Source organism: Scyliorhinus torazame, chromosome 18 (assembly GCF_047496885.1).
Source record: "Scyliorhinus torazame isolate Kashiwa2021f chromosome 18, sScyTor2.1, whole genome shotgun sequence".
Taxonomy (NCBI): Eukaryota; Metazoa; Chordata; class Chondrichthyes; order Carcharhiniformes; family Scyliorhinidae; genus Scyliorhinus; species Scyliorhinus torazame.
The window spans coordinates 160,672,146-160,699,845 of NC_092724.1; the positions used below are offsets into that span (position 1 = coordinate 160,672,146).

The following is a 27,700-nucleotide window of genomic DNA, read 5'->3' on the forward strand; positions in this document are numbered from 1 at the left end:
CGTAGGGCCAGTAGGACGGTCTTCCAGACCGTGCCGTTCTCCCTCTCTACTTGCCCGTTCCCCCGGGGGTTGTAGCTGGTCGTCCTGCTCGAGGCCATACCCTTGCTGAGCAGGAACTGGCGCAGCTCGTCACTCATGAAGGAGGACCCCCTGTCGCTATGGATATTTGCGGGGCAACCGAACAGTGTGAATATGGTGCTAAGGGCTTTAATGACTGTGGCCGCTGTCATGTCAGGGCAGGGGATGGCGAAAGGGAAACGGGAGTACTCGTCCACCACGTTCAGGAAGTATGTGTTGCGGTCGGTGGAGGGGAGGGGCCCTTTGAAATCCAGACTGAGGCGTTCAAAGGGGCGGGAAGCCTTGATCAGGTGCGCTCTATCCGGCCTGAAAAAGTGCGGTTTGCACTCTGCGCAGATGTGGCAGTTCCTGGTGACTGTACGGACCTCCTCCACAGAGTAGGGGAGGTTGCGGGACTTTATAAAATGGTAGAACCGAGTGACCCCGGGGTGGCAGAGGTCCTCGTGGAGGGCTTGGAGACAGTCTATTTGTGCGTTGGCACATGTGCCGCGGGATAGGGCATCGGACGGCTCGTTCAGCTTTCCGGGACGGTACAAGATCTCGTAGTTGAAGGTGGAGAGCTCGATCCTCCACCTTAAGATCTTGTCGTTTTTGATTTTGCCCCGCAGTGCATTATCGAACATGAAGGCTACCGACCGTTGGTCAGTGAGGAGAGTGAATCTCCTGCCGGCCAGGTAATGCCTCCAATGTCGCACAGCTTCCACTACGGCTTGGGCTTCCTTTTCCACTGAGGAGTGGCGGATTTCTGAGGCGTGGAGGGTTCGGGAGAAGAAGGCCACGGGTCTGCCCGCTTGGTTAAGGGTGGCCGCTAGAGCTACGTCGGAGGCGTCGCTCTCGACCTGGAAGGGGAGGGACTCGTCGATGGCGCGCATCGTGGCCTTTGCAATATCCGCTTTGATGTGGCTGAAGGCCTGGCGAGCCTCTGTCGACAGGGGGAAGGTAGTGGTCTGTATTAGCGGGCGGGCCTTGTCTGCATACTGGGGGACCCACTGGGCGTAATATGAAAAGAACCCCAGACAGCGTTTCAGGGCTTTGGAGCAGTGGGGGAGGGGAAATTCCTTGAGGGGGCCCATGCGTTCGGGGTCGGGGCCTATTATCCCATTGCGCACTACGTATCCCAGGATGGCCAGCCGGTTTGTGCTAAAGACGCACTTTTCCTCGTTGTATGTGAGGTTCAAGGCGTTAGCGGTCTGGAGGAATTTTTGGAGGTTGGCGTCGTGGTCCTGCTGATCGTGGCCGCAAATGGTTACGTTGTCGAGATACGGGAACGTGGCCTGCAACCCGTGTTGATCAACCATTCGGTCCATCTCCCATTGGAAGACCGAGACCCCGTTTGTGACGCCAAATGGGACCCTTAGGAAGTGGTATAGACGCCCGTCTGCCTCGAAGGCTGTGTACTTGCGGTCACCTGGGCGGATGGGGAGCTGGTGGTAGGCGGACTTGAGGTCCACGGTGGAGAAAACCTTATATTGGGCAATCCGATTTACCATGTTGGATATGCGGGGGAGAGGGTACGCATCTAGCTGTGTGTACCTGTTGATGGTCTGGCTATAGTCTATGACCATCCTTTGCTCCTCCCCGGTCTTTACTACTACCACCTGTGCTCTCCAGGGACTATTGCTGGCTTGGATTATGCCTTCCTTCAGCAACCGCTGGACTTCGGACCGAATAAATATCCGGTCCTGGGCGCTGTACCGTCTGCTCCTAGTAGCGACGGGCTTGCAATCCGGGGTGAGGTTTGCAAACAAGGATGGCGGTTCAACTTTGAGGGTTGCGAGGCCGCAGATAGTGAGTGGGGGTATTGGGCCGCCGAATTGAAACGTTAGGCTCTGCAGGTTGCACTGGAAATCTAATCCCAGTAATGTGGGTGCGCAGAGTTGGGGAAGGACGTAGAGCCTGTAGTTTTTAAACTCCCTCCCTTGCACCGTTAGGGTCACTATGCAGAACCCTTTGATCTCTACGGAGTGGGATCCTGCAGCTAGGGAAATCTTTTGCGTACTGGGACGGATGGTCAAAAAACAGCGTCTTACTGTGTCGGGGTGGATGAAGCTTTCGGTGCTCCCGGAGTCGATCAGGCATGGTGTCTCGTGTCCGTTGATCAGCACCGTTGTTGTCGTCGTCTGGAGCGTCCGGGGCCGTGCTTGATCCAGCGTCACCGAGGCCAGTCGTGGTCGTAGTGTCTCAGCGTCTTCTTCGCACCCCGTGGAGCCGTCGATGCTGGGGTCCTTTGTTGTCATCCAAGATGGCGGCGTCCATGAATCGCACACGGCCGGGGGTGGACAAAATGGCCGCCCCCACGGATCGCACGTGGTCGGGGGTGGACAAAATGGCCACCCCCATGCATCGCACATGGCTGGGGGTCACAAGATGGCGGCGCCCATCCTCCCCTCGTGGTGGCTGGGACCCAAAATGGCGGCGCCCGCGGGTCGCACATGGGGCGCTGGGGGTTGGGGAGCGTTTGGGATGCGCTGGGCTCTTTCTTCTCCGCGGCGACCCCCCGGGACCGGCACACAGCCGCAAAATGGCACTTTTTGCCGCAGCTCTTGCAGATCGCTGCGCGGGCCGGGCAGCGCTGCCGGGGGTGTCTCGCTTGCCCGCAGAAATAGCAGCGGGCCCCCCCGGGATGATCTGGCATCTTAACCGCGCAAGCCTGTGAGGGAGGGGGGGGGGGTTTGTCACGACGGGGGTCCACGGAGCCCAAGGGGCTGCCGCGCGGTCGGGGCCGTAGGCGTGGGCGTTTTGTGAGGCCACATCTAGGGAAGCTGCGATGGCCCGTGCCTCTGAGAGTCCTAGCGACTCTTTTTCTAAAAGTCTTTGGCGGATTTGGGGAGAGTTCATACCTGCCACAAACGCATCGCGAATTAACATGTCCGTGTGTTCAGTCGCGTTTACCGGCGGGCGGGCAGCTGCAGCCCCGTCCCAAAATTAGCAACGCGGCGTAGAACTCCTCTAACGATTCTCCGGGACTTTGCCGTCTCGTTGCGAGTTGGTAGCGTGCGTAGACCTGGTTCACGGGGCGAACGTAGATGCTCTTCAGTGCTGCGAGCGCCGTCGGGAAATCCTCTGCGTCTTCTATGAGAGGGTAAATTTCCGGGCTTACCCTTGAGTGCAGGACCTGCAGTTTCTGGTCTTCTGTGATCCGGCCGGGGGCCGTTCGGAGGTAGCCTTCGAAACAAGCTTGCCAGTGTTTAAAAACTGCTGCTGAGTTCACTGCGTGGGGGCTGATCCGCAGGCATTCCGGGGCGATCCTGAGCTCCATAGTCCTTTAAGTCACGCTTAATAAATTGTAGCGCACAATGACTTACGAGAGAGACGAGTAGAGATGAAGTCGATGAGGCTTTATTAAGCGTGACTTGTTCCCCGCAGTTCAGCAACAGACTGGAGCGGCGGGGAGAAGCCCGGGTTCTTATACTCCGCCTTCAGGGCGGAGCTAGGGGTCAACAGCCAACCAGGACCCGGGATCTGTCAGCCAATAGCATCACGGCTTCACAGTCCCACATGACCCCGAATACATACTACCACACCCAGCAAGTTCAAACATCCAGTGGTCAATTACCCAGCAAGTTCAAACATCCAATGGGCAATTGCCCTGAACCAGGAACCATCTGACAATGTGATTTCTATGGCTGGTTCCGACTGTCAGACAGCAATTGTTACCCACAAACATTTAGAAGAATTAAAACCACTTCTAGCTTCTGGGTAACATTTGTACTGACCTTCCCCAAAACCCCACTCACCCTCACGAGCCCCTCCAGTCATCCCCACAGAGCTCCTTCCACCCACCAATCCTTCGCCCCCCCCCCCCCCCACCCTCGGACTCTCCACTCAACTGCCTTACCCCCAACCTGACCCAACAGTTCCCCACAGACTCCACCCAAACCAACACAACACCCCCTCCGCGTCTCCACCCAGGCCAGGTGTGTCATTACCATTCCCTCCCCCCAACACCTCACCAGAGCCCAGACTGACGTGGCACCCCATCACCCTCGCCACACCTGGCCCAATGTGGCCTGATCTGGCACGGAGGGTCACTTACTTCTACTGTCCAACTGGTGACCTCCGGAATCTGCTGCACTGCAGATTGCGTGGCCTGAGCTGGAGGGTTGGGCAAGATAGGAGTGGCTGGATTTCAAGCTAAGTAACTGTGAACAGAGTGGCAATCTGTCTTGGTTTCCCCACCACAGGAAGTTACCGACCAGAACTGCCTGAAAAAGTGCTACAAATATAGAAACAATTCGATGTAAGACTACCTAGGAGCTTTGAGACCAGAGTCTTCTTCCTGCTCGAAAGCTGTGTCCAAGGTTTCCAGATCGGCTTCAGAAAATCTTCCACGGTGACTGCAGCCATAGCACTGATGCCAGAAGAAATAGTGCTGTGGGCAAGCAAAAAAGCGGAATTTCCTCCTGTCTCAATTTTACACAATTCACACGGAATTTAAACAGCCTGTTTTACACTTTGCCAATAGAGACATTACTTAGTATCGTTCCTACTCCAGTCATTAGAGAACTTCAGATTTGCAATTAAACATCCTGAGATTTTTCACAGCTTTAACTGACACATCTGAGCAATTTCATAGGTCCAAAGTAAATGCTGAGGAAGGTTGGAGCATGTTGGGGAACACATACTCAACGTGCAGCATATATGGTTACTGTCTAATTCTTAATGGAGGTAATTATCAGGGCCCAAGTGTCCTGTGGTGAAGAGACAGAATATATAAGAGGCAGATTGAACTCAGTGTAATTCAGCGGCCGATTTGTGACTTGCTGCTGGTCGCAGGTCCCTTAGAGGTAGAGACAAGAGTAATTAAAATGGAGAGGAAGGAAATGGGAGATATTTTGAGTCTGTTGAGAAATCACAAACAAAAACATTTTAAATTGTGGGGAATCAAGGCTTGAATTTTCAGGATGGCGAGCACTTGACGCCTGACATCCTAAGAGTTGGCACAGTTCTGCCAGCTCCGACAGGCCCGCTGTCATTATATGTTCTATTAATAATAATAATCATCATCTTTATTATTGTCACAAGTAGGCTTACATTAACATTGCAATGAAGTTACTGTGAAAAGCCCCTAGTCGCCACACTCCAGCAACAGGGAGAGAATTCAGAATGTCCAATTCACCTAACAAGCGCGTCTTTCGGGATTTGTGGGAGGAAACCGGGGCACCCGGAGGAAACCCACGCAGACATGGGGAGAACGTTCAGACTCTGCACAGACCGTTACTCAAGCCGGGAATCAAACCTGGGTCCCTGGCGCTGTGAAGCAACAGTGTTAACTACTGTGCTGTCATGCTGCCTGGTACCTGGTGCTTCCAGTCCTGGATGCCCGCTCTTATCTCAACCAGAATCTTGATGCCCTCAGCCATGGAGCACTGAGACTGGGCCGCTTCTCTCAGTGTGTGAGTCATGTCCCTCACCGCCTCGGTCATGTCCCTCTGTGACTAGCCCAGGTAAGTCAGTGCCCGGTCAATGCTCTTGATCCCTTCAGCATGACCCTTTGTGACTGGACCAAGCTCTGGAGCGCTGCAGCAAAGTCCATGTGGGCCTGGTAAATGGCTGCCTGTGACTGGGCTCCCCACTCCTGAGCCACGCCAATCAACTGCAACAGTGTGCCCCAAGCTGTGGACAGCTTGACCCAATACTGTAACATTTTGAGCCAAGGTTTTCACCACCGAGGTCACCTGTTCAGTGTTGGCCTGGGTACAATGTATTGTCGGCACTGTCTCCTGTACCTGAAGATGGTTGAACTCCTCCAGCTGCATTTGCAGGCGCTGGAAAGTTGCTGACACCTCCTCCTGAAGCCTCTGGCTCTGCGTCTGCATCTCCATCAGTAATGTGATCATGCTTTCAAGAAGAATGATATCTGTCCGAACAATAGCTGTTTCCTGGGATTGGACAGCCCTCCAACTGTTCGCTCCCTTGGGAGTCCCTACCTCCACCTGATGTGAGGCAGCATGTGTGATTTGGGCACCAGAAAGTGTCTCAGGAGCCTCCTCTCTAAAATGCCTCACCGAGGTGATAGGCTCTGCGATGGTGGAGGGTCCAGGTGAATGCAGTGCCAAGAAGTCGGTGTCGTTCCCGGACTCGTCCTCTGGGGTGTGCTGGGGCTGTGGCTGAGGGCGAGGTACCCAACAGACCGGCATGGTCTGATGGTCATCCTGCAAGACAAAAGACAAGACGCCTGGTGAGATCTTGGGAAGGAGTGGTCTGAGGGAGAGGGGTGACTCACTTGCTATAGGGACATCATTTTGCATTAGGGGCTCACTTGATAGTTGCGTGTCGACCTCCACCTCGGAGATAACTCTCTTCTGCACCTTCTTGGCTAATTCCCTCGCCCTCTGCTCAGCACGGGTGAGAGCCCTGAGGTCCGGGACGACCCCTCCGTCTTCTCCTGCTCTCTTCTGTTATGGGCCGCCTTTTCCTAGGGGACACATAATGTTCATGGTGAGATCCATGGAGGCAAGTTACACAGGGAGTCTGCAGCTGGTGGTGCGTGTGCGCAAAGCACTTGGCCGAAGGCAACAATATAGGTATTGGGGATGTGAGGGAGATGTAGGCAGGTGGGTTTTAATTGGCCTTTATGGGAGTGGGGGTGTGATGTGAGGTGTAAGGAACAGGAGTGATGCAAGGAACACAGGTGGTGGCACACGGGGGCTGCCCCAAGGAGGTCATTCATCTTCTTCCGACACTGTATGCCAGTCAGCCTGGTGAGGCTCACAGCACCTACCGCCTCGACCATCTCCTCCCATGTCCGGTTGATGATCATGGGTGGGATCCTCCTGCCCACCCTGAAGAAGAGGGTGTCCCGTCTCTCCTCCACTGCACCCAACATTCTATCGAGCTCCGACTGGGTGAAGTGTGGTGCTGGTCTTCTTGGAGCCACCGTCTAAGCTGGAATGAGGGTGTGTGGGGAGGGGAGTGCCTGCTTGTCAAGCTCTCCAGTGCCAATTCTGGCCCCAGCGAATCCACGCTAGTGGGAATAGGAATTGCACTAGATTCACGTGGGAGAGTGCTGCCTCATTAGCATATCCTGAACTGCTCCACAAATAGCACCCTCAGCAGGAACGGCAACCGCACGCAATTCAATCCCGGCATCAACACTTCGGGCGCGATTCTCTGGCTCTCGTACAAGTGAAACGAGGCCGGTGAATAGTGGAAGAGGCCAAAAATGAGAACCGCACCAGGCACCAAACAGTTTGCGATGCAACCAGCCTACTCCCCTAGGCGAAATTAGTATCTCGCCGTAGCGAGGCAAGAAACTAATTATCACCACATAAGCCCTATTTCCATACAATTATTAAGAGCCACCCCATATCCAACGGCCTCCCGTCATTCAGCAGCCTCCTCAGCAAGTGGTCACGCTGGCGCCGATTAGTACTCCTTTTGAAAAACATGAACCTGGCGGAAGGGCTTCTGTGGGGAGCCGAGGAGGTGAGTAGCCATCTTTGTTTACAGGCAAAGAGCCCGGGGGTGCTGAACATGCCACCCCAGTGCTTGGCTGGGGATGGGGTACCCTCCACAGGGGTGGGCCACCAGAGGAGGGCAATTGGGGGCAACCACGAACGGCGCCACCATGCCAACCCCTGGATATAGTGTACCCGTTCCGGGGCAACCCTTGTCCCTGCCCACCATGGAAACCATAACCACCACCAACTGCTGAGGTCTCTGGCCATGCGGTTGAAGGCTATTGCGTAAAGGAAATTGACAATCGTGGTTAAATGAGAACTTCACACAACCCAAGTGGATCCCCGTGGGTGGCTGGGCCATGTAGCATGTGGGAGACATTGCCCAGCATGCCAATCATACCTTGATACCTGGACACTTGGGGCAGCACGGTAGCATAGTGGTTAGCACAGTTGCTTCACAGCGCCAGGGTCCCAGGTTCGATTCCCGGCTTGGGTCATTGTCTGTGCGGAGTCTGCACGTTCTCCCCATGTCTGCGTCGGTTTCCTCCGGGTGCTCCGGTTTCCTCCCACAGTCCAAAGGCGGATTGGCCACGCTAAATTGCCCTTAGTGTCCAAAAAATGTTAAGTGGGGGGTTACTGGGTTACGAGATAGGGTAGATATGTGGGCTTCAGTAGAGTGCTCTTTGTAAGGGCCGGTGCAGACTCGATGGGCCGAATGGCCTCCTTCTACACTGTAAATTCTATGATTCTATGACACTGAGCCTGAACACTATGGGAGGCAACACCAAACATGCAGCAGCCAATATCTGAACACCCAGGGTACAAGGTCATCCTTCTCTCTTCCACGGCGTCCAGCGGGTGTCCAGCTCAGCGCCCCTGAACCGTGACGCTGCTCTTCTTATCTTCTTGATTGGGACGGTGTGTGTGGGGAAGGACTGTTTAAATGCGGCTGCGGTGTGTGAGCCTCACGTACGTCAATCATAGACCCGGCACCATTTTCCATGGAATTGATTGCGTTTCACATGCCGATGCTGCTACCCCATTTAAAGTAGCTGAATCGGTGCAGCTGCTGCTCCATATTTTTCTGTCGTAAAACTTGTCTCAAAATCGGAGAATCCAGACCCTATGTTCTCCCGCTGAAGGAGAATTGCTACCAATTTATGTTCCCCTGGGAGTGCAAATCAGGAAGCAATTCAGTATCCCTCATCATGCAAATTTATGTATTGCGAGGAATAGGAGGGATTCTCGAGGGAATCCCGCTATCGGACTGCCATTTTGAGCGGATGGCCCAATAGCAAAGTCCCAAGGATGCCTCCCTGCTCACAAAGCAGCCCCTCCACCACCAGATTTTCTGGGTGCCCCTCTTCTGTGGGTGATCCGACCTGCCTCACCCCAGGGACTAACTCGGGAGACTCCCACCCCTCAGGGAGCCCCATAATAGGGAGAGCCCTCCCCCAGGGACCCATTAATAGGGAGACCACATCCAGGGACCCACTTAATAGGGAGAGCCGCTCCCCCCAGGGACCACTTAACAGGGAGATCACATTCAGGGACCCACTTAATAAGGAGAATCCCCCTCCCCGGGACCCCCTAACAAGAGGGACCCACCCCCACAGTGAGCCCAAACTAGAGAGACCCCCCCACAGGGATATCCCCACAGACACCCAAATGAAAGGGACCCCCACAGGGACTCCCTAACAAGAGAGACCCCCCCCCCACCCCCACAGAACCCCAGAAAAAAGTCCCCTGTCTGGAAGCTAGAGAGCAGTCCAGACAGGGGCATGGCAGAAATTACAGTTGTAACACTTACCTGGAGGCACCACCTGTCCATTTCTGGAAAGAGAACTGCTAGGACCTGTGTTTAAACTCCTCAGACCTGGTAGCAGCAAGCCATTCATAAACCCCAATGTTGACAAACATCAACCTCATCAAAGAGAGGTCAGCGCACTGCAATCACATCCTTGAGTGGGAGCATCGGAAACCATTCTGATATCCGGCAGCTGTCCGATTCTCTGTCCCATCGGGAAATGCGCTTCGGACATCCCGGATGGGTACATCTGAAATGGTTCAGAGAGACCACAGTCCATACTGATCACAATCCTTTAACTTTGTGGAAAAGTTTAAAACACAGAATGCTCGGCTTTTCCGTTGGATTTTGTTTCCTCACAGAATCGGAATCCAAAGATGATGGGTGGAATTCTCAAGCCCTTCCCGCTGGTGGCATCTCCAGGTCCCACCAAACTTGACCCTGCCACAGGTTTCCCGACGGCAGCAAGGCTGAAGAGTGTAAATCACCACCAACTGAAGATCCTGCCGGTGGCCAAAGGCAAGCTACCTCTGCCACAGGAATACTAACCGTGGAGAGTCTGGAGCATTCCACCCAATAGAGGCAATAACAGTTACAGATGTCCATGATCAGAGTGCCCAATGATCAAACCTCCAGGAATGCTGCCACCTAGAGTTGGAAACCTAATGGCACATTGATGAATGCTTCAAATACCACAACAGGCTTGCTCATAAAGACCATTAAAAGCCAGAAGCATCAATATCTCTTGCATTGTTTATTCCCAATTCAAACATCGTCATACTATATTCAGTATAAATGTTCTGTCAAAGATTGAAATTAATATTAGTCGACTGCTATATGTGAAATTACAAACCTCAATGTGCCACTGTATGCACTGGCAACGAAGAGTCCAGGAAATCCAGGCATCTGATCAAATAAGTCCACAACCAGTAATGGAGTCAGCTTCCAAAAAAGTAGAAACAAAAATGAAATATTTTTAAATGACTCATAATATTTATATTAGAATGAACCAAGGTACCAGCCTTGGCTAAGTGGCAGCAATGTTTGCTCAGGGCCTGAGGATTCTGGGTTCAAGCTCTCTTCCAGAGATTTGAGATCAATAATAGTCTGGTAGATCACCGCAGGGCTGAGGGAATCTTAGGTGCCACCTTTGGACGAGGTATTAAACTGAGGCCCTGTCTACGCACTCAGGTGGACTTCAAGGACCCCATGGAGGTATGCGAAGAGTAGAAAGTTGGCCCAAGAGTCAAGCCAATATCTCACTCTTAGCCAACATCATAAAAATAGATTGGACATGACATTTTAATCTGTCGCATTGCTGAAGACAGTGTCATGCAAGCTGGAGGCCCCTGAAGGGGGGTACAGGTGCCTCCGGCTATTTCTAACATGGCTTGCGCAGTATTCTATATTAGAATGGATGCTCATGTGGGTCACTCCTTTATTTCACCAGAAGCCTCTGAGGTGTGGTGATCCTCAGGTTAAACCACCGCCAGTCAGCTCTCCCCCTCATAGGGGAAAGGAGCCTATGGTTATCTGGAACTATGGTGACTTTACTTACCATTACCTATCTCCAATTGAGGGGTCTGACACTAAAAAGGACCAAGCAACTTGCAAGCCACATATCTCAGATTATTATCTGCTATTTCAATGACTCTGGACATTTTTTTGGAGGTAGGGTGCCGAGTTCCTGGGTTAGCAGGAAGTGTTGCTGCATTTTCACAGGAATGATTGGAGGGGTGGGGGTCTTGGAGGGGTCGGGTTTTTCTGTGGAATTTCTTATTTATTAATTACATTTTTTCCATTTTAGGCTGTATGTTAACAATGTAAAAGGATGTTCTTGCTATGGAGGGAGTGCAGCGAAGGTTTACCAGGCTGATTCCTGGGATGGCGGGACTGTCATAGGAGAAAAGACTAAGTCAGTTAGGATTATGTTCATTGAAGTTTAGAAGAGTGTCACCAACACAAACGCCAGCCCACCCGCTGATAGGGCAATGGATGAAGGAGCTCCTACCAAAGAGCTCCTGGGAGCAGCTCTCTAAGGGTAAATCCACATTTGAAATGTGGGAGTCTTTTCAGGAAAGATTGATTGGAGTGCAGGACAGACATGTCCCTGTGAAAATGAGGGATAGAAATGGCAAGATTAGGGGACCATGGATGACAGGTGGAATTGTGAGACTAGCTAAAATGAAAAAGGAAGCATACATAAGATCTAGGCGACTTAAATCTGATGAAGCTTTGGAGGAATATCGGGAAAGTAGGACGAATCTCAAACGCGCAATAAAGAGGGCTAAAAGGGGTCATGAAATATCTTTGGCTAACAGGGTTAAGGAAAATCCCAAAGCCTTTTATTCGTATATAAGGAGCAAGCGGGTAACTAGAGAAAGGATTGGCCCACTCAAAGACAAAAGAGGGAATTTATGCATGGAGTCAGAGGAAGTAGGTGAGATTCTTAATGAGTATTTTGCATCGGTATTCACCAAGGAGAGGGACATGACGGATGTTGAGGCTAAGGATGGATGTTTAAATACTCTAGGTCAAGTCGGCATAAGGAAGGGGGAAGTTTTGGGTATTCTAAAAGGCATTAAGATGGACAAGTCCCCAGGTCCGGATGGGATCTATCCCAGGTTACTGAGGGAAGCGAGGGAAGAAATAGCTGGGGCCTTAACAGATATCTTTGCAGCATCCTTGAGCACGGGTGAGGTCCCGGAGGACTGGAGAATTGCTAATGTTGTCTCTTTGTTTAAGGAGGGTAGCAGGGATAATCCAGGGAATTATAGACCTGTGAGCTTGACGTCAGTGGTAGGCAAACTGTTGGAGAATATACTGAGGGATAGGATCTATTTACATTTGGAAGAAAATAGACTTATCAGTGATAGGCAGCATTGTTTTGTGCAGGGAAGGTTATGTCTTACAAACCTAATAGAATTATTTGAGGATGTGACAACGTTAATTGATGAGGGAAGGGCTGTAGATGTCATATACATGGACTTCAGTAAGGCGTTTGATAAAGTTTCCCATGGCACGTTGATGGAAAAAGTGAAGTCGTATGGGGTTCAGGGTGTACTAGCTAGATGGATAAAGAACTGGCTGGGCAACAGGAGACAGAGAGTAGTGGTGGAAGGGAGTGTCTCAAAATGGAGAAAGGTGACTAGTGGTGTTCCACAGGGATCCGTGCTCGACCACTGTTGTTTGTGATATATATAAATGATCTGGACGAAGGTATAGGTGGCCTGATTAGCAAGTTTGCAGATGATACTAAGTTTGGTGGAGTTGCAGATAGCGAGGAGGACTGTCAGAGAATACAGCAAAATATAAATAGATTGGAGAGTTGGGCAGAGAAATGGCAGATGGAGTTCAATCCAGGCAAATGCGAGGTGATGCATTTTGGAAGATCTAATTCAAGAGCGGACAATACGGTCAATGGAAGAGTCCTGGGGAAAATTGATGTACAGAGAGATCTGGGAGTTCAGGTCCATTGTACCCTGAAGGTGGCAACGCAGGTCGATAGAGTGGTCAAGAAGGCATACAGCATGCTTGCCTTCATCGGACGGGGTATTGAGTACAAGAGTCGGCAGGTCATGTTACAGTTGTATAGGACTTTGGTTAGGCCACATTTGGAATACTGCGTGCAGTTCTGGTCGCCACATTACCAGAAGGATGTGGATGCTTTAGAGAGGGTGCAGAGGAGGTTCACCAGGATGTTGCCTGGTATGGAGGGTGCTAGCTATGAAGAAAGATTGAGTAGATTAGGATTGTTTTCGTTGGAAAGACGGAGGTTGAGGGGGGACCTGATTGAGGTCTACAAAATTATGAGAGGTATGGACAGGGTGGATAGCAACAAGCTTTTTCCAAGAGTGGGGGTGTCAATTAGAAGGGGTCACGATTTCAAGGTGAGAGGGGGAAAGTTTAAGGGAGATGTGCGTGGAAAGTTTATTACGCAGAGGGTGGTGGGTGCCTGGAACGCTTTGCCAGCGGAGGTGGTAGAGGCGGGCACAATAGCATCATTTAAGATGCATCTAGACAGAAATATGAACGGGCGGGGAACAGAGGGAAGTAGATCCTTGGAAAATAGGTGACAGGTTTAGATAAAGGATCTGGATCGGCGCAGGCTGGGAGGGCCGAAGGGCCTGTTCCTGTGCTGTAACTTTCTTTGTTCTTTGTTCCTTGAAACACAGGGGCACCATCAAGGAGGACCTGATGATGACAGTGAAGCCGGCGGTGGCAGACGCCCTGGTCCCCTTCAAGGAAGCACTGGAGAAGGCGGAAAGTCGGCTGGAGGCGCAGGAGTCAACAGTGCTAAATCTGGAGAAGGCTGTCACCAATCAGAGTGACCGGATCACCTCACTGGCAGTGGCTGTGGCAAGGTTAGTGGCAGCCCAGGTGGCGCCCAAGGAGAAGGTGGTGGATCACGAAAACAGGTCCCGCCACCAGAACCTGAGGATTGTGGGGCTGCTGGAGGGCACTGAGGGCAGGAACCTGACAGATCATGTAGCGTAGATGCTGGGGTAAGCTGGTCAGGGGCGGAAGCGTCCCCAAGCCCCCAGAGGGGGACAGGGTCCACAGGTCGCTCTGGCAGAGGCCTACGGCAGGGGAATCACTGTGGGCATCATCGCCAAGCTCCACTGGTTCCAGGACAAGGAGAGGATCTTAATCTTGGGCAAAATGTACAGTCCTCCCTGCAAGTGGGAAGGGCATACGATCTGCATGTACCAACATCGGGGCCGACCTGGCCAAGCACTGGGTCGAGTTTAATGAGGCTTAAGCGGCTCTATTTAAGAGAAAGTTGTGGTTCAGGATGCTATATCTGGCCAAATAGAATAAAGAACACTACTTCACCATGCCAGGAGAAGCAGAGGAATTTATCCACAGGAACGCACTGGGAAAGCAGCAAGAGTAATGGACACTTATGGACCATTGTTAATGACAACGTTTCTTCGCTTTCTCACAAATGCACGTTCCATGGCAAGGGGCACCAAACTGGAAAGGGAGGGTGGGGGGAAAGGAAAAAAACAGGTGGGGGAATGGAGGAGTCGCTCCCATGCTGGTACAGGGAAGTAAGTGGAGAGGGGGCCCATGGCCCAGCTCCCAACAGGGAGGGAGCGCCTGACAAATGGAGGGGACACAACACTAGATTGGGCAGAAGGGGGAGAACGGGGGAGGGTAGATAAAGGGGGAAAGCCACAGGGGTATGGGGGAAGGGAGGGGTGTATGGGCCCGGGGGGATCGGGGATTTGGAGGGTGATGGAAGATGTGGGAGGATAGAATGCTGGTTAGAACAGATTGCATATGGCGAGGGCTGGAACAAAGGAATCAACAGTGGCCATCTTAGATGGACCCGAAACAAAGGGAAACCTGGGGTCCAGGGGCACATCCACAAGCTAAGTATGGCTGACCCCACAGGAGGGAGTGGACAGATACCCCCCATCAGGCTAGTCACCTGGAACATCAGGGGATTCAACTGCCCATTGGAAAGATCCAGAGTTTTTGCCTATCTGAAAAGCCTGAGGGCTAACTTAGACACACCTGAGGGAGAAGGACCGACTGAGGGTAAGAAACAGTTGGACAGGACAGACATACCAAGCATGCTACGGGACGAGGGCTAGGGGAATGACCAGATAATTTAACAAAAGGACGACATTCACAGTGACAAAAACGGTGACGGACCCGGGGGAACAGTATGTCATGGTTAGCAGTGTCCTGGAAGGGGCACCAGTAGTACTGGTAAATGTGTACGCCCCGAACTGGGATGACAGACTTTATAAGAAAATGGCAGAAATCCCCGACCTAGACTCCCACCTTGAAGCATGGGGGGGTGGGTTGCCATTAGGCTGGCCCAAACCAAATTCCAATACCTGGGGATCCAAATAGCCTGCGATTGGACATAGATCCACAAATGGAACCTGACGAGTCTGGTGGAGGAGGTAAAAAAGGAATCTAGAGAGGTGCTCACTCCTGCTCTCCCTGGCGGAGAGAGTGCAGACGATCAAGATAAACGTACTGCCCAGGTTCGTTTTCCTGTTCAGATCCTTCCTGATCTTCATCCTCAAGACCTTCTTTACCAAAGTTGACAAATTAATATTGGAATTTGTGTGGGATGGTGATGGGGAGGGAGGGAGGGGGGGGGGGGGGGGGGGGGGGGGGAGAAGGGCAGCGGAAAATCCGAGGATCAGGAAAAATGTACTACAGAAAAGGAGGAATATGGGGGGGTCTGGCTATCCCAAACCTCCTATTCTACCACTAGGCAGCTACCGCAGAAAGAGTATGAGGATGGGTAAAGAAGCCAGGAGCGGAGTGGGTCAAAATGGAAGAGAATTCTGCATGGGGACATCCCCCCGAGCACTGGCCATGGTCCCAATCCCATTCCCCCATCCAGATACTCAAGAAGCCCAGTGGTAGTGGCCACATTGAGAACATAGAACCAACTGCGACACCACTTTGGTCTGATCGCAATGTCCATCATGGACCCCATCTGCAAGAACCACAATGCACCCCGCGACTATGGATAGGGGACATATACATGGATGGCAGAGTGGCGACCCTGGGGGAATTCACGGACAAGCTCCAACTCCCGAAAGGGAACGAGCTATGACACATGCAAGTTAGTAACTTCCTCCGAAAGGAGACAGCGATGTTCCCACAGCTACTACTGGAAAGACTCCTGCCCGTGGGCGAACTGCGCTGACATGTACGGTCGGCTGCTAGAGGAGGTACGTTCATCTGTTGACGATACACTGGAGAAGCGGGAGGAAGAGTTAGGCATAGAGATAGCCAGAGGACTCTAAATCGAAGCATTGCATAGGGCAACACCACCTCTTCATGCGCAGAGCTGAGCCTAACACAGCTAAAGGTAGTGCAAAGGGTGCACCTAACCAGAACACCGGCTCTTCCCGGAGGTGGAGGACAAATGTGAACGGTACCAGGGTTGGCCTGGCCAACCTCATCCACGTGTTCTGGTCCAGTCCCAGACTTGTTGGGTTCTGGACAGCCTTTTCGAGGATATGTCCAAAATTGTGGGGTGAGGGCCTTGCCCGTTAGTAGTGGTCTTTGGGGTATCAGAGCAGCTCTTTATAGGGAGAGGGGCAGTTGCCCTAGTCTTCACCTCCCTTATCACCCACCGAAGACTTTTGCTCGGCTGGCAATTGGCATCAGCACCCAAGGCCGCAGACCAGCTGTCCGATTTTGCAGAGTTTCTCAAACTGGAGAAAATAAAATACATACAAATTGTTGTTAAAAAAAAAAAAATACCCTAAACCCCTCCCCCCTACTCAAGACCCAACCCGTCCAATACCCCCTCACCCCACACACTCCTAACCAACCCCCCCAGTTGCTAGCCATGACCAAGTCCTTAAAGAAGGTGGTGAATGGTTTCCACCTGGAGTAGAACCCTTCCTCCGACCCCCTAATGGCATATTTGATCTTCTCCAGTTTCAGAAAATCTGACAAGTCCCCCCAACCACACCGAGGCCTTTGGTAGCACCGCCGACCTCCATCTAAGCAGGTGAAAGCCCGGACATCACCTTTCTTCCCATCTTAGAAGCGTCTATGAGCCCGACAGGTGCCAGGGTGCGTGATCTCTCAGATCGTGTTTTCGGGATCCTTAAGGGGGAGGGGGAGCAGCCCCAAGTCATGGTCCACATAGGTACCAACGACATAGGTAGGAAAAGGGACAGGGATGTAAGGCAGGAATTCAGGGAGCTAGGGTGGAAACTTAGATCAAGGACAAACAGAGTTATTATCTCTGGGTTGTTACCCGTGCCACGTGATAGCGAGACGAGGAATAGGGAAAGAGAGGAGTTGTGGCTACAGGGATGGTGCAGGAGAGAGGGTTTCAAATTTCTGGATAATTGGAGCTCATTCTGGGGTCGGTGGGACCTCTACAAACGGGACAGTCTACACCTGGACCAAAGGGGTACCAATATCCTGGGGGGGAAATTTGTTAATGCTCTTCGGGAGGGTTTAAACTAATTCAGCAGGGGCGTAGGAACCTGAATTGTAGCTCCAGTATACAGCAGGTTGAGAGTAGTGAGGTCATGAGTAAGGTTTTAAAGTTGCAGGAGTGTACCGGCAGGCAGGAAGGTGGTTTAAAGTGTGTCTTCTTCAATGCCAGGAGCATCCGGAATAAGGTGGGTGAACTTGCGGCATGGGTTGGTACCTGGGACTTCGATGTTGTGGCCATTTCGGAGACATGGATAGAGCAGAGACAGGAATGGTTGTTGCAGGTGCCGGGGTTTCGATATTTCAGTAAGCTCAGGGAAGGTGGTAAAAGAGGGGGAGGGGTGGCATTGTTAGTCAAGGACAGTATTACGGTGGCAGAAAGGACGTTTGATGAGGACTCGTCGACTGAGGTAGTATGGGCTGAGGTTAGAAACAGGAAAGGAGAGGTCATCCTGTTAGGGGTTTTCTATAGGCCTCCGAAAAGTTCCAGAGATGTAGAGGAAAGGATTGCAAAGATGATTCTAGATAGGAGCGAAAGCAACAGGGTAGTTCTTATGGGTGACTTTAACTTTCCAAATATTGACTGGAAACGCTATAGTTCGGGTACTTTAGATGGGTCCGTTTTTGTCCAATGTGTGCAGGAGGGTTTCCTGACACAGTATGTAGATAGGCCAACGAGAGGCGAGGCCGTATTGGATTTGGTACTGGGAAATGAACCAGGACAGGTGTTAGATTTGGAGGTAGGTGAGAACTTTGGTGATAGTGACCACAAGCCGATTACGTTTACTTTAGTGATGGAAAGGGATAGGTATATACCGCAGGGCAAGAGTTATATCTGGGGGAAAGGCAATTATGATGCGATGAGGCAAGATGCATCGGATGGAGAGGAAAACTGCAGGGGATGGGCACAATGGAAATGTGGAGCTTGTTTAAGGAACAGCTACTGCGTGTCCTTGATAAGTATGTACCTGTCAGGCAGGGAGGAAATGGTCGAGCAAGGGAACCGTGGTTTACTAAGGCAGTCGAAACACTTGTCAAGAAGAAGAAGGAGGCTTATGTAAAGATGAGACATGAAGGTTCAGTTAGTGCGCTCGAGAGTTACAAGTTAGCTAGGAAGGACCTAAAGAGAGAGCTAAGAAGAGCCAGGAGGGGACATGAGATGTCTTTGGCAGGTAGGATCAAGGATAACCCTAAAGCTTTCTATAGATATGTCAGGAATAAACGAATGACTAGGCTAAGAGTAGGGCCAGTCAAGGACAGTAGCGGGAAGTTGTGCTTGGAGTCCAAGGAGATAGGAGAGGTGCTAAATTAATATTTTTCATCAGTATTCACACAGGAAAAAGACAATGTTGTCAAGGAGAATACTGAAATTCAGGCTACTAGACTAGAAGGGCTTGAGGTTCATAAGGAGGAGGTGTTAACAATTCTGGAAAGTGTGAAAATAGATAAGTCCCCTGGGCCGGATGGGATTTATCCTAGGATTCTCTGGGAAGCTAGGGAGGAGATTGCTGAGCCTTTGGCTTTGATCTTTAAGTCATCTTTGTCTACAGCAATTGTGCCAGAAGACTGGAGGATAGCAAATGTTGTCCCCTTGTTCAAGAAGGGGAGTAGAGACAACCCCGGTAACTATAGACCAGTGAGCCTTACTTCTGTTGTGGGTAAAATCTTGGAAAGGTTTATAAGAGATAGGGTGTATAATCATCTGGAAAGGAATAATTTGATTTGACATAGTCAACACGATTTTGTGAAGGGTAGGTCATGCCTCACAAACCTTATTGAGTTCTTTGAGAAGGTGACCAAACAGGTGGATGAGGGTAAAGCAGTTGATGTGGTGTATATGGATTTCAGTAAAGCATTTGATAAGGTTCCCCCTGGTAGGCTACTGCAGAAAATACGGAAGCATGGGATTCAGGGAGATTTAGCAGTTTGGATCAGAAATTGGCTAGCTGAATATGGTGCTTGATCCAGGGCTGGACCGGTCGAGGTCCAGGACCGGGAGGAGGCCGGCAGCGGCCAAGGTGCTTAAAGACTTCATGGAGGAGATGGGAGGAGTAGACCCCTGGAGATTTATTAGGCCTAGGAGTAAGGAGTTCTCATTTTTCTCCCATGTTCACAAGGTATATTCATGGATAGACTTTTTTGTCCAGGGAAGGGCACTGATCCCGAAGGTGACAGGGACGGAGTATACGGCCATAGCCATCTCGGACCATGCTCCACATTGGGTAGATCTGGAGGTAGGAGAGGAGAAAGAACAGCACCCACTCTGGAGAATGGATATGGGCTTATTGGCGGATGAGGGGGTATGTCTAAGGGTGAGGGGGTGTATCGAAAGGTACTTGGAGCTTAATGACAATGGAGAGGTTCAGGTGGGAGTGGTCTGGGAGGCGTTGAAGGCAGTGGTCAGAGGGGAACTGATATCCATAAGGGCACATAAAGGGAAGCAAGAGAGTAAAGAAAGGGAGCGATTGTTGAGAGAACTTCTGAGGGTGGAAAGGCGATATGCAGAGGCACCGGAGGAGGGACTGTACAGGGAAAGACAAAGGTTCCATGTGGAATTTGACCTGCTGACCACGGGTAAGGCAGAGGCACAGTGGAGGAGGGCACAGGGTGTACAGTATGAGTATGGAGAGAAGGCGAGCCAGCTACTGGCCCAACAATTGAGGAAGAGGGGAGCTGCGAGGGAGATAGGTGGGGTGAGAGATGAGGAGGGAGAGATGGAACGGGAAGCAGAGAGAGTGAATGGGGTGTTCAAGGCATTCTATGAGAGGTTGTATAAGGCTCAGCCCCCGGAAGGGAAGGAGGGAATGATGCATTTCCTGGATCAGCTGGAATTCCCAAAGGTGGAGGAGCAGGAGAGAGCGGGACTGGGAGCACAGATTGAGGTGGAGGAGGTGATAAAGAGGATTGGGAGCATGCAGGCGGGGAAGGCCCCGGGACCGGATGGGTTCCCGGTGGACTTTTATAGGAAATATATGGACCTACTGGCCCCGCTTTTGACGAGAACCTTTAATGAGGCCAGGGAAAGGGGGAAGCTGCCCCTGACTATGTCGGAGGCGACGATATCGTTACTTTTGAAGAAGGAAAAAGACCCGCTGCAGTGTGGGTCCTACAGGCCCATTTCCCTTTTGAACGTAGATGCTAAGCTCCTGGCCAAGGTGATGGCGACGAGGATAGAGGATGGTGTCCCGGGGGTGGTCCACGAGGATCAGACTGGGTTCGTTAAGGGGAGACAGCTGAACACGAACATACGGAGGCTGCTAGGGGTGATGATGATGCCCCCACCAGAGGGGGAGGTGGAGATAGTGGTGGCGATGGACGCCGAGAAAGCAGTCGACAGAGTGGAGTGGGACTACCTGTGGGAAGTGTTGAGGAGATTTGGTTTTGGAGAAGGGTTTATTGGATGGGTACAGCTGCTGTATAGGGTCCCGGTGGCGAGTGTGATCACGAACAGGCAGAGGTCTGACTACTTCCGTCTTTATAGAGGGACGAGGCAGGGGTGCCCCCTGTCTCCGTTACTGTTTGCATTGGCAATTGAGCCCCTGGCCATAGCATTGAGGGGCTCCAGGAAGTGGAGGGGAGTACTCAGGGGAGGAGAAGAACATCGGGTATCATTGTATGCAGATGATTTATTGCTGTATGTTGCGGACCCAGTGGAGGGGATGCCTGAGATAATGCAGACACTCAGGGAGTTTGGGGAATTCTTGGGGTACAAATTGAATATGGGGAAGAGTGAGTTGTTTTTGGTGCATCCGGGGGAGCAGAGTAGGGGAATAGATGATTTACCGCTGAGGAAGGTAACAAGAGATTTCCGGTACTTAGGGATTCAGATAGCCAGGAGTTGGGGAACCTTACATAGGCTAAATCTAACACGATTGGTGGAACAGATGGTAGAGGATTTTAAGAGATGGGACATGGTGCCCCTGTCACTGGTGGGTAGGGTGCAGGCGGTCAAAATGGTAGTCCTCCCGAGATTCCTTTTTGTGTTTCAGTGCCTCCCGGTGATGGTCACGAAGGCTTTTTTCAAGAAAATCGAGAAAAGTGTCATGAGTTTTGTGTGGGCTGGGAAGACCCCGAGAGTGAGGAGGGGGTTTTTGCAGCGTAGCAGGGATAGGGGGGGACTGGCACTACCGAGCTTAAGTGAGTACTATTGGGCCGCCAATATCTCAATGGTGTGTAAGTGGATGGGAGAAGGGGAGGGAGCGGCGTGGAAGAGATTGGAGATGGCGTCCTGTAAAGGAACCAGCCTAAAAGCACTGGCGACGGCGCCGTTGCCGTTCTCCCCGAAGAAATACACCACAAGTCCAGTGGTGGTGGCAACACTGAAAATTTGGGGGAAGTGGAGACGGCATAGGGGAATGACGGGAGCCTCGGTGCGGTCCCCGATAAGAAATAATCATAGGTTTGTCCCGGGGAGAATAGATAGGGGATTTAGAGCATGGCAGAGAGCTGGGGTAGTGCAACTGAGAGATCTGTTCGTAGACGGGACGTTTGCGAGTCTGGGAGCGCTGACGGAAAAATATGGGTTGCCCCAAGGGAATGCATTTCGGTACATGCAACTGAGGGCTTTTGCGAGGCAACAGGGGAGGGAATTCCCGCAGCTCCCGACGCAGGAGATTCAGGATAGAGTGATCTCAGGGACATGGGTGGGGGGTGGTAGGGTGTCGGATATATACAGGGAAATGAGAGACGAGGGGGAGATCATGGTGGGTGAGCTGAAGGGAAAATGGGAAGAAGAGCTGGGGGAAGAGATCGAAGAGGGGCTGTGGGCAGATGCCCTACGTAAGGTAAACTCATCGTCCTCGTGCGCCAGGCTTAGCCTGATACAATTCAATGTTTTGCACAGGGCGCATATGACCGGAGCAATGCTCAGTAAATTTTTCGGGGTAGAGGATAGGTGTGGGAGATGCTCGAGGAGCCCAGCAAACCACACCCACATGTTTTGGTCATGCCCGGCATTGCAGGGGTTCTGGGTGCGGGTGGCGAATGTGCTTTCGAAGGTGGTGGGGGTCCGGGTCGAGCCAGGCTGGGGGCTGGCTATATTTGGGGTTGCAGAAGAGCCGGGAGTGCAGGAGGCGAGAGAGGCTGATGTTTTGGCCTTTGCGTCTCTAGTAGCCCGGCGAAGGATATTGCTTATGTGGAAGGAAGCCAAACCCCCGGGCGTGGAGACCTGGATAAACAACATGGCAGGGTTCATAAAACTAGAATGGATAAAGTTTGCACTAAGGGGTTCGGCTCAAGGGTTCACCAGGCGGCGGCGACCGTTCATTAACTACCTCGCAGAACGATAAAGGAAATGGGAAGGTAACAGCAGCAACCCAGGGGGGAGGGGGGGGGGCGGAGGGCTCGGGTAGGTCCTCAGGGGTGTTTTTGTATAGATATTTGTACTTAGTTATGTATATTAGATTGCTTGGTTTTATTATTTGGGAGAGCTATTATTTTTGTTATGGCTGTTGCCATTTAGTTTCTATATTATTTATTTATTTGTTTAAAACGGTCACTGTTATTTATATTGTTTTATTGTTATAAAAAGGGAAAAACCTTTGTACTGTTTTGTTTGGCCGTAAAATTTGAATAAAATATATATTTTTTTAAAAAAGAAATTGGCTAGCTGGAAGAAGACAAAGGGTGGTGGTCGATGGGAAGTGTTCAGACTGGAGTCCAGTTACTAGTGGTGTACCACAAGGATCTGTTTTGGGGCCACTGCTGTTTGTCATTTTTATAAATGACCTGGAGGAGGGCGTAGAAGGATGGGTGAGTAAATTTGCAGATGACACCAAAGTCGGTGGAGTTGTGGACAGTGCGGAAGGATGTTACAAGTTACAGAGGGACATAGATAAACTGCAGTGCTGGGCTGAGAGGTGGCAAATGGAGTTTAATGCAGAAAAGTGTGAGGTGATTCATTTTGGAAGGAATAACAGGAAGGCAGAGTACTGGGCTAATGGTAAGATTCCTGGCAGTGTGGATGAGCAGAGAGATCTCGGTGTCCATGTGCATAGATCCCTAAAAGTTGCCACTCAGGTTGAGAGGGTTGTTAAGAAGGCGTACGGTGTGTTATCTTTCATTGGTAGAGGGATTGAGTTTCGGAGCGATGAGGTCATGTTGCAGCTGTACAAAACTCTGGTGCGGCCGCATTTGGAGTATTGCGTGCAATTCTGGTCGCCGCATTATAGGAAGGATGTGGAAGCATTGGAAAGGGTGCAGAGGAGATTTACCAGAATGTTGCCTGGTATGGAGGGAAGATCTTATGAGGAAAGGCTGAGGGACTTGAGGCTGTTTTCGTTCGAGAGAAGGTTAACCGGTGACTTAATTGAGGCATACAAGATGATCAGAGGATTAGATAGGGTGGACAGTGAGAGCCTTTTTCCTCGGATGGTGATGTCTAGCACGAGGGGACATAGCTTTAAATTGAGGGGAGATAGATATAAGACAGATGTCAGAGGTAGGTTCTTTACTCAGAGAGTAGTAAGAGCGTGGAATGCCCTGCCTGCAACAGTAGTGGACTTGCCAACACTAAGGGCATTCAAATGGTCATTGGCTAGACATATGGACAATAAGGGAATAGTGTAGATGGGCTTTAGAGTGGTTTCACAGGTCGGCACAACATCGAGGGCCGAAGGGCCTGTACTGCGCTGTAATGTTCTATGTTCTATGACACCTTTACCTCCACAATCTCTGACATAGTCTCAAAAATGGAGACCCAGAACTCAAACATGTTAGGACAGGACCAGAACATGTGTGAAATGTTCGCCAGCCCCCCTCAGACATCACATCGCTCACACCTGTCCCCTATTCCGGGGAAGAACCTACTCATGAGTGCTGTAGTTAAGAGCGTCCTATGAACTACTTTCAACTGTGTCAGGCTCAGCTTGGCACGAGAGGTGGAATTCACCCTGTGCAAGATCTCGCTCCACACCCCTCCCTCCAGCTCCAGGCCCAGCTCTTCCTCTCATTTCCCCTTTACTTCCTCTAACTGTGCTTCCCCATCTCCAACAACCACCCATATATATCGGATATCTTTCCTCCTCTATCTCATCTCGATATAGCATCTTGTCCATAAGTGTAGGCCCCGGTAGCTGAGGGAACAAAAACAGTTTGTTACAAAGAAAGTTTCGCACCTGCATACACCTAATCAAACTCCCCCTCGGGAGATGACATTTCTCCCCTATTTTCTCCAACCCCACAAACCAACCCTCCACAAACAAATCCTTGAACCTCTTGACCCCATCCCTCTTCCAAATTTCAGATATTGCATCCATCCCGGATGGCACAAACCTATGGTTCTCACAAATTGGTGACAGTAGTAACATCACTCGCAATTCAAAATGCTGTCTGAATTGGCTCCAAATTCTTAGTGACGCCACCACCACTGGGCTTTAGAGAACCTGGCTGGAGAGAACGGAAGAGGGGCCATAACCAACCCCCTTAGACACAAACCTACACAGGAAACCTCCTCCACCTCCACCTCAGCTCCTTCATCCAACTCCCCACTTTCTCGATGTTCACCACCAAATAATAAAACATCAGAGTTCTGTAGCGCTAGCCCTCCCGATTGCCTCTCCCTTTGCAGGAAGGCTTTTCGAATACTGGGGGTCTTACCCACCCAGATCAACCCTAAAAAAAAAGATTTAGGAAGAAAGATCAGGAGATGGTGGAACACAAATAAGAACCTCGGCAGAATGTTCATTTTGACCATCTACTCTTCCAGGCATGGACAACGGAGGCATATCCCACCCCTTCTAGTCCCCCTTCACCCCCCTCTGCCAGGCTGAATTTATGTAGCAAGGTCCAGTCATGAGCCTCCTGTATCACTAAATACCTGAACCTTGTCTCGGCCAGTCTAAACGGCAGCCTCCCCAAATCTGTTTCCCTCCCCAGAGGGTTCACCAGAAAGATCTTTCTTACTCACATTCAATTTGTATCCTGAGAAGAACCAACCTTCCTCAACCTGCTCTTCCCCCAAGATTCATCCATATAGCCTGGATATGCTGCCCTCTTCAACCGCGCACAGGAGAGTATCCTCTCGGACAGCGGAGCTACTGCGAATGTCGGAAATGTCCGCCACACAAAGTCCCATACCTGAACGCCCCCCCCCCCGCCCCCCGCTCTACCCCCCCCCCCCTCCCCCCCCCCCCCCCTGCTTTCTCCTTCAACTCCTCCAAGCTGGCAAACCACCCCTCCAGAAACAAATCTCTCACCCTCTCCAGCCCTTTACTGTTCCAGCCTCCAAATGTGCCATCCAATTTCGCCAGATGAAATAAATGATTCCTACAGATAGCAGCCCATCTTGACACTGCCCCCAGGTGAAAATACTGACAGAGTTGCCCAATATGTTCAAAGTGGAGGTGATCACCGGGTTCGAAGGATATTTCGCCGGACCGAACGCAGAGACGCCATCACCAGCGTCGCTCAGTCAGACCCTTTCTACAACCCCGACTCCATCTGCACCAAAGTAACTCCTGGTTACCACACTACCCCAACACCTTCTCTGCAACTTCTGGTGCGGCCATGAGCTGAGCGGTTGCATGAAAGGTGGCTCTCGTCCAGGACCTTCGACGACGGCCTTTTCACCCCAACAAACGGGCACCAAATGTACCTACAATCCCCCAGCCAAACCCCCCCCCCCTCCCAATCAAAGGTACTGCCAAACAGGATGGAAAAAAGCCAGGCACCCCACAGAGCTCCCAACACAGACTCAGGCGCTGATGGACAAATTGATGGACTTCACCACACCGAGCTCCAGAGACACAGGGAGATGAGAAGAGATCTCCTGGCAGCCACCGAATTTGGCAGTGGAAGCCACGGCGGCCCCTTGAGGGAGACAATGGACAAAATGGAGTGGAGGCTAGAAGCCCAGGTGGTGTCGACAAGAGACATGAGAAGGCCTCCACAGACCAAGGGAATCGGATCACTGACCCAAAGCCAAGATTATTCTGAACCCAGAAGGTGCTAAAGAACAAAGTTGATGACCAGGGGAACAGATCCCGTTGGCAGAATTTGAGAATCATGGGTCTGCTGGATGGTACAGAGGGGAAAACCCCATGGAGTACGTAGCAGCGATGATCGGGAATCTGGTTGGTGAGGAGCGCTTTGCCAAGCCCCCAGAGGTAGACCGTACCCATAGGTCGTCTTGGCAGCGACACAGGGCAGGGGAACTATCGCGGGCGATAATCGTGAAACTCCACAAGTACCAAGATAAAGAACAGATCCGGAGGTGGGTGAGAAGCGCGAGAGGGTGCAAATGGGAAGGACAATCCATCCATGTGTCCCAGGACATTGGTGCTGACCTGGCCAAGCGCCGGGCAGAATTCAACAGTGCCAAATCCATGCTCTACAAACGTGGGGTGCTGTTTGGCATACCTCTACCTGCCAAGCTATGGGTCACATACCAGGGCAAAGAACATTACTTCGCCATCCCGGAGAAAGCCAATAGGTTTCTCCAGAAAAATGAACTGGGCAAACAACGATAGAGGGTAATGGCCAGAACGCAGGCTGCAAAAAGATGAGGGGGCAGGGCGAACACAGGCAAAAATGTGGAGAGAATGGGGAGTACGGGGAGAAAAATAGACGGAGTTTAAATAGGGGAATCTGACAAGTAGGGGAGCCACTACACTAGTGAGCAGGCTGGTGTACGGAAGTACAGCGGAGGAGGCCGCGGTGTGCCTCCCGGGAGGGAGGGAGCGTCTGGCAGAAGGGAAGGAAAAAGGAAATTGAGAAGAAACATAGAGCAAAAGGAGGGGGTACGGGGGAAGTAGAGAGGGGTGTAAAACCAAGGGAGTGAGGGGGGACCAGGAGGGTGGAGCACAAGGGTAGGGGGGTACAGGGGGTGAAACAGAGGGATGTAGGGAGCAGGGGGAGGAGCACTGGTTGCAACAGGTGGAGACAGCGAAAATGAGGAAGTAGTCGACGGCCATCTTGAATGGCTCGTGAGCGAGGTCAGGCCCAGACCAACAGGGCTGTTAGACGTTTTAGTTGCTGTGAAATGAAGAGTCTAAAGTTCTTGTTCCTTTTCACCAAAACCCACTTATTTCACTTCCGCAGCCTCTGCACAAAACTCTTAACAACACACCACCTGACAGAGGCCACCTGAAGCCTCTTTACCTATCAGTGTCAATTAATGGATACTTAACATAAATGAGACAACTAATTGCAATGTCTCTTAACCCATTACTTAACAGTCTCCCCTTCCTTGGAGAAAAAAAATAATTAGGTGAAAACAAAATTTCAAGAAACTCAAAAACACACAAATGATGTCCCCCACTTTTTTTTTGTTTGGACAAGAAAGAAAAAATAAAACAGTCACAGAAACAAGCGCCCTTCATTAACAATATCTAAAAGTTTCTGTGAACTCGCCCCTCTTTTCGTAAAACAGTCTGACAGTTGATAGCTCCTGTCGACCCATTTAATTTTTGTAATTTCCCCTCTGTCCAACATCTGCTTCAAACTTGCGATGCCTATCCGTAACCTCTTTTCATTGACA

General features: G+C 51.2%; 1 protein-coding gene across 1 annotated transcript in view; it reads right to left on the reverse strand.

Moving 5' to 3' along the window:
* The window catches only part of LOC140395694 (sodium/iodide cotransporter-like), a 200,068-nt gene that overhangs the window by 91,164 nt on the left and 81,204 nt on the right, over window positions 1-27,700 (reverse strand). Inside the window, exons 5-6 of the mRNA XM_072483769.1 lie at window positions 10,142-10,230; window positions 4,329-4,450 (exon numbers count right to left, since the gene is read on the reverse strand). Of these exons, the coding sequence (XP_072339870.1) occupies window positions 4,329-4,450; window positions 10,142-10,230 (211 nt within the window). The remainder of the gene's footprint in view (window positions 1-4,328; window positions 4,451-10,141; window positions 10,231-27,700) is intronic.